Source organism: Gobio gobio, assembly GCF_949357685.1.
Source record: "Gobio gobio genome assembly, chromosome: 2".
Classification (NCBI taxonomy): domain Eukaryota; kingdom Metazoa; phylum Chordata; class Actinopteri; order Cypriniformes; family Gobionidae; genus Gobio; species Gobio gobio.
This window is the reverse complement of record NC_137098.1, coordinates 26,052,561-26,066,421: the sequence shown is the minus strand read 5'-3', so window position 1 is coordinate 26,066,421 and position 13,861 is coordinate 26,052,561. Positions and strand designations below refer to the sequence as shown.

The 13,861-nt window shown below is 36.9% G+C and overlaps 1 protein-coding gene across 10 annotated transcripts in view; it reads left to right on the top strand.

Moving 5' to 3' along the window:
• Nucleotides 1-2,542: 2,542 nt before the first annotated feature.
• The window catches only part of LOC307122574 (protein phosphatase 3 catalytic subunit alpha), a 387,852-nt gene continuing 376,533 nt past the window's right edge, over nt 2,543-13,861 (top strand). For 6 of the 10 annotated variants that reach the window (XR_013816062.1, XR_013816063.1, XM_079810631.1 and 3 more), the window contains exon 1: nt 2,543-2,871. Coding sequence is in view for 7 of the 10 variants with exons in the window: in XM_079810631.1 (XP_079666757.1) it covers nt 2,811-2,871 (61 nt within the window). In the remaining 3 variants the exon portion in view is untranslated. The remainder of the gene's footprint in view (nt 2,872-13,861) is intronic. The other 4 variants (XM_079810629.1, XM_079810627.1, XM_079810624.1 and 1 more) reach the window with 2 other exon arrangements.

The following is a 13,861-nucleotide window of genomic DNA, read 5'->3' as shown; positions in this document are numbered from 1 at the left end:
TCCCCACAAGGACGAGGATTTCGGATATTGCCATCTTTGTGGGGACATTTTGTCCCCATAACGTAGGGATTACCAGTCCACAAACACACACACACACACACACACACACACACACACACACACACACACACACACACACACACACACACACACACACACACACACACACACACACACACACACACACACACACACACACACACACACACACACACACACACACACACACACATTTTCATATTTTATGGGGACATTCCATAGACATAATGATTTTTTACTGTACAAACTGTCCATCCCCTAACCCTAAACCTACCCATCACAGAAAACTTTCAGCATTTTTACATCTTCAAAAAACATCACTTAGTGTGATTTATATGCTGTTTTCCTCATGAGGACCAACAATTGTCCCCACAAGAACAAGAATGTTGGATATTATCATCCTTGCCATCCACATTTTGTCCCCATAATGTAGGGCTTACCAGGCCACCCACACACACACACACACACACACACACACACACACACACACACACACACACACACACACACACACACACACACACACACACACACACACACACACACACACACACACACACACACACACACACACACACACACACACACACACACACACACACACACACACACTTTTATTTTGTGGTGTGGCAAATCTGTTCAAATCTGAACTTGTTTGTTCAGTATCATGGACCCTTCTCTATCTATACAGTTTTATAGGCAGGTCATATTGGCAGTGACAGCAGGCACGTTCAGGGGGGGGGGGGGGTGCTTTGGGTGCTCGAGCCCCTGCCCTTTTTCAAAATGTATCAAAAGTGCCCCTCTCAGACAAATATCAATGATAATATCGTGGGCAATAAAACTAAATAAATGTGATTATTATAACATGAAAATGCATACAATAGTAACGGACGGCTCAAAAGTCGGACAATTTCTGTTGAGGCGTTGCCGTAACGCGTTGCTATGGGTCGCCTGCGTTTTGATTGACAGCTGATTTTCCACTGTTCGGAAACGGCTCTCGAGCCAAATATGGTCCTTTCAGAGAGTGTGTGGCCTCACGGGAAAAAAGTAAACCAATATTTTTTTTTCATCCATAATCAGAGCTAATGTGTTGATTTAATTACAAAGCTATATATTAGCTATATATTTTAAAGTATTACACAATTCACTAATGCCCGTTTGTCATGTAGGCTTTACACCAACCAATCGTGATCTGGCAAAGCAAGTTCAAATTCCATTGGGCGATGTGAAGCTGTAATTTTCTGTTCTTATTCATAAATCGGTTGAAAATTACATGGACAGACAAACTAACGTTTGTGGAACAATTTCCTGCGGTTTGGCTCATTTTATAAATTGCATCACTGACTAAATGGATTTTAACAGACAACAAACAAATTCCCGCACAAAACCACAGCATCAAAAGTCGCATTAATGGTAAGTAGTGTTAATTTCACTTGTATTTATGTAGCCTATATTGATACATAATTTACTATTTCATGATGAAACTATCAAAGTTAACAAAACCCAAGTGCCACCGGCACCTACAGGCCTATTAGGCTATGTGAAGTGTAGACTGGTGAAATGGTTACGTGAAAGGACTTTATTATACTATTTTTGAATATTATGCAGCATTATGAAATAAGTCTCTTATGTTCATCAAGCCTGCATTTATTTGGTAAAAAACTGCAATATTGCGAAATATATTAAAATAATGGTTTTCTATTTTAAAATAATTTAAAATGTAATTTATTCCTGTGATCACAGCGGGATTTTCAGCATCATTACTCCACTCTTCAGTGTCACATGATCATTCAGAAGTCATTCTAATATGAGGATTTAATGTCAATGGTGGAAACTGTGATACTCTTTTCAAGATTCTTTGATTAATAAAAAGTTAAAATAACACAATGTAATAATATTTCACAATATTAGGCTACTGTTTTTTTCTGTATTTTTGATTAAATAAATGTAGGCTTGATGAGCATAAGGATATATAAACATAAATATATATATATATATATATATATATATATATATATATATATATATATATATATATATGTTATGTATAAATATTATTATATATTATATATAGGGCCTATATAAATATTTACATATTTATATATATATTTACATATTGCCCCTTTTTTACATTTGAGCCCCTGCCCCTGACGAACTCTCTGCACGGCCCTGAGTGACAGTAGAACGACTTCTTAAGATAATAGGTTACAGGAGATTCACGTCTGAAAATGTGCGCATGCAATACACTGATAGCCTACGTATTAATGCAATGCACTTATCTGGACATGAAACGTGAAGCTATGGAGAGAGAAAAAAATCTCCGCTGAGTAGTCTTGCACATGTTAAATGAAACACTGTAATTACACTCCCCTCCTTAGAGTCCAGTACAGAATTGTAATATTACAACAATTGCACAGACACTGATGATTGACATCACAGCAGACCACAGGGAAAGTACATCTTCAGAGCGGGAGGGTCCCTTCCACCAATAAGTGGCGCCATCAGGGTAGAGGGCGTGTCCTTTACGGCTGTTAGTTTGGTTGCGTTCGCTGAGAACTTGATACAGTGTTGCAGTAAATCAGACAGAGCTACAGTAACAGCGTTGAAATTTTGTCACCCTGTTGCAAGTATTTTTGGCTAGTGATACAAGCGATCGATATCCCTGCCGTATCCCGTTTGGGGAAGAGTTGAGTTGTTGAGCAAGGAAGTAGCCTACATCGGATCGTTTTCAAGAACAGTTTCAGAGAGAATCGACACATATTGGACTGGAAATGTCTGAAAACAAACCGAATGATGATCCGAAGTTATCCACGACGGACAGAGTGGTTAAATGTAAGTAGATTTCCCATGCCATCCAAGAGCGATTGGGATCATGGACTATTTGAAGTGAGAAAACATCGAGATTTGAGTGTTATCGTGTATCTATTGAATGAATAGTCGTCCTATGGTTTGGTAATGCTCTATAATATGAGATCTGTCCATGGACAAATGGGTGGTAGCCGGGCTGTATTGGTAAAAGTAGGAAGTAAAGGTAGTTGTAATTATGGCAGAGTTGGTTGCATGGCTTATTTGTCCAAATAAATATAATAGAAAGCCTCAATTTTCAGGTCAACAAACTGTTTTTATTCGCAACAGTTGTAGTTCGTGAGTTTTAATGGGCGTGTTATTGCGCGTATGTTCTTTTGGACAAAATGTGGATATTGCACAATACTGACAGCTTGAAAGAGCCAACGTAACACTGGGTTTAGGAGATTTGCTTGCTTGTTTGTACAGCCTGATGATCATTTTGGACATGAGGCAGCATATGACAGGTTGGGGCCCCTGACTGTTTGGAGACAACCCCTCTCAGTGCGGGTCCTCTATGCATTCAGTTAAACAGACACACTTGCCATCATGTCCCATTTGTTCTTCCTCTTCAAGGCCGTTGCTATCATTATTATTTTGTTGTTACTGTCACTGCAGTGAATCTAATTTTCTGACACTAAGCACTCTGCTGTAGCCTACTTTTTGTGTACCGAAACACACAAAGAGCAACATTATTGCAAATACCCTATGAATGGCTATTAATGTTTTTCATCCTAAATAACGAGCAAGGAACTTTTCTGGCTTGTAATAGCTTTTGTAATCATCAGGCATAGCACTGTAGCAGATCCAGCTGTTAGGGATCCCACAACTCAAAGGCAATGACAACTCCCCTCCCAGCCTTAACCATGCAACAGCCTCCGCTCCTACCCCCAACAAACATGTCACTCCTCACTGAAGTATTTCAGTAGCCAGACTAGGGTGTTATAAGTGTGGGGATCTGATATGAATTGATTGCTCTCATAAAGGAGGCCGGGCTGCTCAGATAACTCACTTACCTTTTTTCTCTCCTATCAGCTTAGTGTGGCCCCCGTGAAACATCGGTTTCCTCTCACTGCTTAGAAGATGGAAAGGCAAGGGCTGGGAGTGCCTTAGGAAGGAGTTGCACTTAAATGTTTAATGAGATTATTGCACAATGTGTCAGCTTGATAAGGGAAATCTAAGTTATGGGAGCCCCAGAAGTCCTAAATGCTCAGCAAAATTAAGGGGCTTAGGGCGGTTGGTTTTAGATTAGGTCAGGACCGTGTTATTATCTGCAGCACTGTAAGAAATATATCCTCATAAGACTATATGAGAAATGTGTTTATGCTGTATTTTTGTAATATACAGTATGTTGTTCAGCCTTAAAAATAGGTGATATAATACATTGCATAGCACAGCTATTTCTCATTCTTTTATTCAACGTATCACTCGACTCCAATAGGCTACTTTATTTTCAGTGTTTTCAAAATGTAATATGTTGTTTGAGAAAATACAGTCTTCTATAGTAAGTGCTGCATCATTATTCAGATCATGTTTATTCAGCTGCCACAGCTTGGATTTTCTCTTGTTTATGGTTTTGTTTTGTCTATTGAAATTTCAAATCTCTATAGCTCTATTTTTAACATGTTCACAGCATTAACAAAATCCTTTCTTTAAAAAACAAAAACTGTAATAACCTAAGGAGGCTTCTAGGCCAGTTTGATCAGATAGAGAAGCTGAATTTGAGTGAACAGTTTAGCACTGATGATTTCTTTTGTAGCTTCTGATAGAGGAGCGCTATCTGCCATTCGCTCTAAGCTTTTGAGAGATGAAGCTTTTAGTCGGATGTCCTTGTTTTTAAATTATCCTCAATAGGCAAGATGTTATGCAATGTTGCGTACTGCCACTTTTTTCACCCACTCTTAATGCTAATAGAGCCTTTATGTGTTCAGGAAGAGACTGACAAAGAAGGTACAGACAGACGGACACTGGGAAAGACTTTTCAATGGTCCTTGGGTGTGACTCACTATGGGAAAAATTGCTAAATTCAAGCTTGTTGTTCATTTAGACTTTGTTTTTGTACTCCCTTAGCCCATTTTCACCAAAATGGTGTTGGTTATTGTACTGCAAACTAGTGATGCACCGCTCATGATTTTACATGGCCGATACCGATTTTTTTTCAAGCAAACTGGCCGATTCCGATATTGATTTCCGATTTTTATAAATTTTATTTTTACACAATAAAAGAATGAAAGTATACATGAACAAGATGTTTATTTGGTATTAAACTGGCCAAATTGGCTTTTGGCCAATGAAAACAAGTCCGCAATCTGAAATCAACGGGAAATTGAATTGGGTTGAACTTGTGTGAAATTAAAGGACACAACTGCATTTTCTGCAATCCAAACAACACAATAAACACACATTCAACAATTCAAACAAAGATGTTACTTAAATCAGCATTTGTTTTTAAATTCAGTGTAAAGAAAAAAATCTTTACCAGTGAAATTAAATAAAGCTAAAGTATATAATTGTTCCAAAATGTTAAATCAAATAATATTTAGTGCAACGAAAAAAACTAAGATGCTACAGCAGGTACTTTTTAAATCAAATTAAGTTAAATGTAATTTTAAGGTAAAATAAAAATGATCATCCTATACAGAACTGATAGTATTTCATTTCAAAAGTGCATGCATGTTCTTTACAAAAATAAGTATTTCGGCTTTGTCACAAGTTAGTCTGTTTCGTTCTCATCTGATCCAACACTTGAGAAGCTGAGCAGAACAAACTCTCAATTTCTACGCTTGAGCAGGGCGCGGAGAGGTAAGCTCACGCAACTTCAGCTCGCGCAGGAAAGCGGCTCTTCATTCCCTTCAGCGTATTCTCCAGTTTCCGTTTGTAACACACAAGTGACATGCTTGCGAATGATTGGAATATAGGCGTATATGCATGCGGGCACACTTCCGGAAAAATACAAAGAAAACCGATACAAAGTATATATATATATATATATATATTATATATAATATATATATTATAGCCCGACCGATATTATCGGATGAATATGAATATTTAAAAAATAAATAAAAAAACGGATGAAACACCGCTCAAACACATTGTGTTGGCGTTTCATAGTTTGTCCACCAGAGGGCACTCTACAACGTGCTGGGTTGGCAACACCAGCTGATCCAGCTGAGTCATGCTGCCGCGAACATTCACAACACAACAGGGATCATCCGTGAAGTGCATGTAAGTTGGCAACGAGACATATTGCTTGAATAACAATTAAAAGAACATCCCCATCAGTTCTCTTAACTCAAATAACATGACAAAATTTGTAACTGCCAAGTCCAGTTTTGCTGTTACATGTAAGCCAAGAGAGCTGGTAATTACGTTAGGTTGTTACAGTTGACTGACTGTAAGTTTAACTCGGACAATGTGACTGAATAAGATTTTTATTTCTTTAATAGTCTGAGAGTTTGACAGCATGAGACGTATCATCTCTCCCCTGCCCGTTATTTTGAAAAAGTATACATATTTCTAAATTATGACTTATCATAGACGCTAACCACAAAGCTAGCTAATGCCATGGCTATCAGTGGGAGACCGTTAACATTGGAAATCACAACAAACTTATTCTGCCTAAATAAAGTAATGATTACTGTATATACTAGTATATTTGTAGTCCAGTCCCTGCATTGTAAATCGTAAGTTAAGCCCATGAGGAGAGAACGATAGTGTGTTGCTGACTTCGTTCAGACGCAGCATTAACGAGTCAAATAATGGATTTACTTAGTAATGCACCGATCATGATTTTACATGGCCGATTCCGATACCGTTTTTTTTCAAGAAAACTGGCCGATTCCGATTTCCGATTTTTTTTATTTCTTTTTTAACACAATAAAAGAATGAAAGTATACATGAACAAGATGTTTATTTGGTATTTAACAGGCTAAATTGGCTTTTGGCTAATGAAAACAAGTCCGCAATTTGAAATTAACAAGAAATTTAATTGGAAATTAAAAGACTGAAAGGTGAAATTAAAGGCAACAACTGCATATTCTGCAATCCAAACAAAGATGTTACTTAAATCAGCATTTGTTTTTTAATTCAGTGTACAGAAAAAAAGTCTTTACCAGTGAAATTAAATAAAACCAAAGTATATAATTGTTCCAAAATGTTAAATCAAATAATGTTTAGTGCAACGAAAAAAAACTAAGAAGGTGCTTTTTAAATCAAATTAAGTCAATCTAATTAAGGTAAAATAAAAGGTAACACTTTAGAATAATGGTCATTAGTTAACATTAGTTAATGTATTAACTAACATGAACTAACCATGAGCAGTACATTTGTTACTGTATTTGTTCATCTTTGTTAGCATTAGTTAATATAAATACAGCTGTTCATGGTTTGTTCATGTTAGTTCACAGTGCATTAACTAATGTTAACAAGATTTTAATAATGCATTAGTAAATGTTGAAATTAACATTAACAAAATTAATAAATGCTTTATAAGTGCAGTTCATTATTAGTTAATGTTAACTAATTTAGTTAACCAATATTAACTAATGACCATTATTCTAAAGTGTTACCAAATAAAAATGATCATCCTATAGCAGGGTTTTTCCTGGGTCAAAAATGGTCTTCGGTGGTTTCTGACAGACATGGTCATCCACGTGACACACAGTAAAGTCCTCTACCTACGTGATCTGTGAGCGCAATACTGACAAAACAATACATGTAAAATAAATGCAAAGAAACTTTCGTAATTTTTGCTTATCTTATTTTGACATCTGATATTATGTATGATCTCTACCTTGATGTTTGTTTCTTTTGATCCTCATTTTTACACTATTTAATGATAATTGTTTTGGTATAATCATATCAATATTAAAAAGTAGCATAAAAAATTAATAAATAGCCTAATTTTCTACCATATACAATTTAGTAAAATGATCAGCTAGCTAACAACTTTGTTCTGGTCTCACCTCACTCCAGTCTAAACTAAATTATATTTCACTACACATTGTCAACATAAATAAGCTGAATGACTGTGGATGATTAAATTAATTCTTACTATTCACTCTTGCTGAATTGGGTAAGCACACTTGTGTTCTCATTTCAGAGGAGTTCTGAGTAAATTAATAAACTGGTTCGTTAGTTCAAGTGTTGGACGGATCAGTTGTTCTAACCAGTCGTTAAAATGATTCGGTTCAAAGGAGTCATTGGTTCGCGAATCGGACATTAGCAGACGCGTTGTGTGAGCAGATGAAGCTGAGCTGAACAAACGCTCACTATCTGCACTTGTGCAGGGCGCTGAGAGGTAGGCTCGCGCAGGAAAGCGGCTCTTCCTCAGTTCTCCAGTTTCCGTTTGTAACACACTAGTGACATGTTCGCGAATGATTGCAATATACACTGTTAGACATTTATAAGAGATTTTACAGTAACTAACTGGCAACACTGTTGCCAGTAAGTTACTGTATTTGAGATTTACAGTACAATAACCGCATTTCAGTTTACAGTAACTACATGTTACTGTAATTTTGTAATACAGTACCGTTACTGTAAACCTTGGTTAACAGTGCATTAATCCTAATCCTATTCAATCATTAATACTTACTGAATTACATTAATTCTTACATTAATCTATCCTACAGAAGTAATCCAAACAGACAATTATTATGAAATATAAAATTCTTTATTTTAAATTTTTTAAGTGCTTTAACTTAAACATGTAAATGTGTGGAAAAAGTTCACTTTAAAACCTCCTTGAATCAAATCTTATTTTCAGAAAATCATGTATAAAAGTAATCAGAGTGCATTCAATATCACTTATTTTACATTTTATTTACGTTTACATTTATGCATTTGGCAGACGACTTGCATTGCATTCAAGATACACATTTTACATTTTGTCAGTTCTTGCTTTCCCTGGGAATTGAACCCATGACCTTGCTAGCGCCACACACTATTGTTTGAGCTACAATTTTAAAAACTCTGCAGAAAATAGTTGGTAGAATACTGTAAATAGTTGGTTGAAGAATACTGTAACTTTGGTGCAAAATACACATATACATGAATAAAATATAAACAAAGAGCAAATTAATTCTGAAACAAGTTATCACAACACAACACAAACACAAGTTTCATGTCTGTACCGATCTGTGTCATCTTCCACATTGGATGATTTCAAACAGGAACCAGGATTCTGCTCCATTATGGCAAGAAGTCCCTCTAGATAAGAATGATATGAAGTTAGTCATACAATTTGAGTATACACAAACTTTTTACACTGTTGGAATTTAATAAAAAATAATAAACCCATTACAATTCATCATAATGGTAAAATACTATTTTATAGACAGTTAACACTTTGAGGTACACCTAGCTCAACGTATGCTGTCTAGTCTAATCCAGTCCTGCAATGCCTTCATGAAGATGTGAAATGAAATTTTCAGTTTTTGTTTTAGCTGGTGATTCAATGTTATGAATATTTTGAAGAATGTACTCTGTAGTGATGCTGAACCTGATTGCATATTAGAGAGGTGTCTGTTATTTAGCTTAACAAAATTGATATTGAGTAAAAAACTAAAGAAAACTGTCAGTACATAATAGTAGCAGCAGCACAAACTACATGCTCCAAAAAAGTAATATTACTGAATCACCTCAACATGATTTCACAAACTATTTAATAAAAAACAACAATGTAACCTTTTATTGCAGGATGGATTACATGTATACTGCATTAGCTTAAGTAAGGTATCCTCAAACTTAATGCTGCATTCACACGGGACGCTTCTCATTTACTTTGAATGGTTGACGTCATGCGTTGCTGAACTGAATTGTGGGTTCCATCGCGTTGCTTCACTCACGTTGCAAGCGGCAGAAGTTGAAAGGTGTGTTGGACATCAGCTGTGGCTGGATGCAACCAATCGGCGAGAGTAGCCGCGTGCAGGCGTGGAGGAGCTGCAAACGGCGACGTGAAGTCGGACACTTTCTGCTTCCCGCAGTGACGCTCTCGCTGTGTTTGCACACTTTATCAGCTGAAGTGAAATAAATGCAATATTTGTCAATACACAGATGTTTCAGAGACATTTTTTGTCATGTAATACTTTATGCACTGCTTAATACAGCGTGTGTTTGTACAAGAATAAAGTTAACATACAAGCCTAAACTATCAATGAAGTGGGGGTCTACGTTTTTCATCTGTTTTATTTTGATAAACATGACAATATAACATCGCAACTACATGAAAAGAGGTTTAACTGTTATAAAAAAGAGATTTGTGCGCATTAGAGGAACTGAAGGTTTTAGAATAAACACGAAACACATGTGATCGCTGTCATGCGGAGAATCTGGCCAATCGTGGAACAGCTGTGTCATCATCAAAGTCCATGTAGTCGCTCTGGAGAAACTGCACCGGCTGTATTAGCCGACTGCTCTCGAGTCGCTCTCGCGGTGCTTTGATGCCATACGTCACTGTCACGTGGCGTCGGTGCTGTCTCAGGTCAGACAAAATTTCTAACCGGCATGACGCCCTGTGTGAATGCAGCGTAAGTGTCTGTGTACATTACATATCCTATTAAAAAAGTGTCTCACCTAGTCCAAGTTTTTCCATTCAAACTCCATTAGGTGGCGAAGGAAGGATGACACTCTGTTGTTGATTACAGTGGTCTTCCTGTTCACAACTTCCCTGGTCTTCCGACTCACTCCGGTTTTGGTGATGCATCTTGTTCCCTCCTCTGGGTTTTTCCTCACGAAAAAAACTTAAAGCAAGAGAAAATTAAGAGAATAAAGATATTTTAAATTTCATCATCCTTAGTGCCTTTGCTTTAAATGTTTTTGGTAACACTTTAGAATAATGGTCCGTCATTAAATGGATAGTTCACCAAAAAAAAAAAAAAAAAGTAAATTCTGTCATAGAAGTGAATGGTGCCTCAATCTGTTAGGTTACAAACATTCTTCATCTTCTTTTGTGTTCAGAAATGTATTCAGGTTTGCACTTGAGCAACATTATTCTAAAGTTTTGCCATGTTTTTTTCATAAATTATATTTCATCTGCCAAAATCATCCAAAAATTGTCCAGGACTGCTTAAATTCCAGAAAATAAAATTATAATCTGTCAGTCCTGGACAAACACAGTTTTGGATTATTTTAGTATAATATAATTTATGAAAAAAACATGGTACATGGCTAGTTACAGCTAAAAAGAGGTGGAAAAACTAAATCATTTTGTGATTCAGTTAAACAGACCCGACTAAAACATACAAGAAAAACTTTGAATTATCAGTAATATGTGGAGAAACAAAGAGGAGTAACGTTACTTACCGTTGTATGAGTTCAGTGTCGCACAGCACAGGCAGGCTCCTGGTATTCTTATCTAAAATGTAAAATAAATAATGTCAATCCAAATGTAAACTTTGCTTGTTAACGACATTATTTTTGCAACTAGTGGCCAACGTTAATTTACTAACTAACGTCGTCCTAATGTACGCTTAATATGCTCGATAAACAACATCTTCATTGTATTGGTAAAGTTAATTCAATAAACTCATTAACGTTAAGTCTTTTTAAAAATAAAACGTTAGGTTTATGTTACCTCAGTTTTAGTACCAAAGCTGAAGCAAATGATAACCTAACGTTATGTAAAGTACGTTGTCCGGGCCGTGAGCTCTCTCCTCGGGCAGTAACGTTACACACGACGCTGGCTGCACTGGTTCTTAATCTAATTCAATAAACTCATTTTTTTTTTATAAAACGTTAGGTTTACCTCAGTTTTTAGCAGCAAAGTTTAACCAAATGATAACCTAACGTTATATAAAGTATGTTGTCCGGGCCGTGAGCTCTCTCCTCGGGCAGTAACGTACACACGACGCTGGCTGCACTGGTTCCTAATCTAATTCAATAAACTCATTTTTTTTTAAAATAAAACGTTAGGTTTGCCTCCGTTTTAAGAAGCAAAGTTTAAGCAAATGATGATCTAACGTTATGTAAAGTATGTTGTCCGGACTGTGAGCTCTCTCCTCGGGCAAAACGCTGCACCGGTTCCTAATCTAATTCAATAAATTCATAAAACGTTAGGTTTACCTCAGTTTTTAGCACCAATGCTGACAAGCTAAATTTGGGGTGCAGACAACCGCGGCTAGTACAAATCACACTTACCTTGCTTGTTTGCCGTTCTCACGGGGGATGAAAAAATCTTCGCAGGGTGTCCGGACACAGCTCATATGTTCTCTGGAACCGTGAGCTCTCTCCTCGGGTGAAACTTTCAACGCTGCACTGATGGTTCCTAATATAAATCTAAAGCAAATCCTGTCGATCCCAATTGTGCCAAATAGGCCGTTGTGGTAAATACAGTATTATACTTTATTTTTTTTAAATACAGGAAATCACTGTATTTGGTGTTTGACGTCATAGAAAATACCCATGATGCAACGGGAATTACAGTTATTTACTGTAAAGAGAATTTACAGTATTATACTGGGTGATATATAGTAAATAACTGTACAAATTACAGAAATGTCTAACAGTGTAGGCGTATGTGCACGCGGGCGCACTACCGGATAAATCGGCAGAAAAATACAAAGAAAACTTCCGGTTTTTGGCCGGTCAACCGGTGCATCCCTAGATTTACTGCATCATCAGTAGTAGATTTTAGAAGGCAGGCAGCAAATGATGATTGAAAATGGTTTGTTGTAGCTTGATGGATAGACTTAAAAGAGTGCATGTAACGGGATAAGCAAGTTGACATTGTAATTATAAGTTAGCTCATATTTACTGTATATAGTTTATATTTTTCTGTTGTTATTTATCAGAACTTCTAGTCAAGTCAAGTCAACTTTATTTATATAGCGCTTTTAACAATGTAGATTGTTTCAAAGCAGCTTTACAGTGTTAAACAGGAAAATAATGCAGCATAATTTTATTCAGCTGTATAGCCATTCTGGAAAAATTTCAAGTATCATACAGTGACAGTGTGGGCTTTAGATCAATAATTTGATCAGTAATTTAGTTTAAATGGTTATTTTAGTTTATTATTTAGATGTATTTCGATGTTTAGTTGAAAAATTTAATGTCCCCAACTGAGCACGCCAAGCCAGAGGCAACAGTGGCAAGGAAACCAAAACCCCATTAGGTGACCTAACGGAGAAAAATAAACCTTGGGAGAAACCAGGCTCAGTCGGGGTGCCAGTTCTCCTCTGGCCAATTAACAAACAGCGTATTATTATTATTATTCTGGCAGTTTTACAGCTCGGAGGTCATAATAGATCAGAATATTCGAGGGACCGGGGGCAACATGCTGGAGACGGGTTTATTGAGGATGATGTTGATTAAATAATTATTAAAGTGCAATATTCGAATGATCGGAGACAACACGCTGGAGACGGGTTTATTGAGGATGACATATCGATTTAAGTATTATTTAATTGTAATATTCGAACAATCTGAGTCAACACGCCGGAGACGGGTTTATTGAGATGCCGTGTCGATGAGGCAGTTGCAGGGGGAGTCTAATCACGGTCTCTCAGACACTTCGGGGTCCTGTGTTGGTCTTCTCTGGGCGCAGGTCCACCATCTGAACTGGATACGGCCCGGATCCGGCTGACTGCAGTAAACCTCGGGATAAAACAGAGAGACTATCATTAGCGTAGATTCCATTCTACTGATGATGTAACGAGTACATCAGGTGTTATGGGAAGTGTTCCCGGTTCCGGCTGACCTAGTTAATGCAGCCTAACAATCGTTTCATTGAAAAAGTGTTTTATGTGTATGCCACAGTAAAGAGATGTGTTTTTAGTCTAGATTTAAACTGACAGAGTGTGTCTGCTTCCCGAACAATGTTAGGAAGACTGTTCCTAGCAGCTAGGAGCTCAGGCAGCTAGCAGACGGCCGTTGAATCTGGTCTTATTTTAAACTAGACACTTGAAATGTTGCTACCCAAGAGTCATAATATTCTCATCTAGAACTTAACTGAATATTTTTTTTCCAGTCTTGCTCA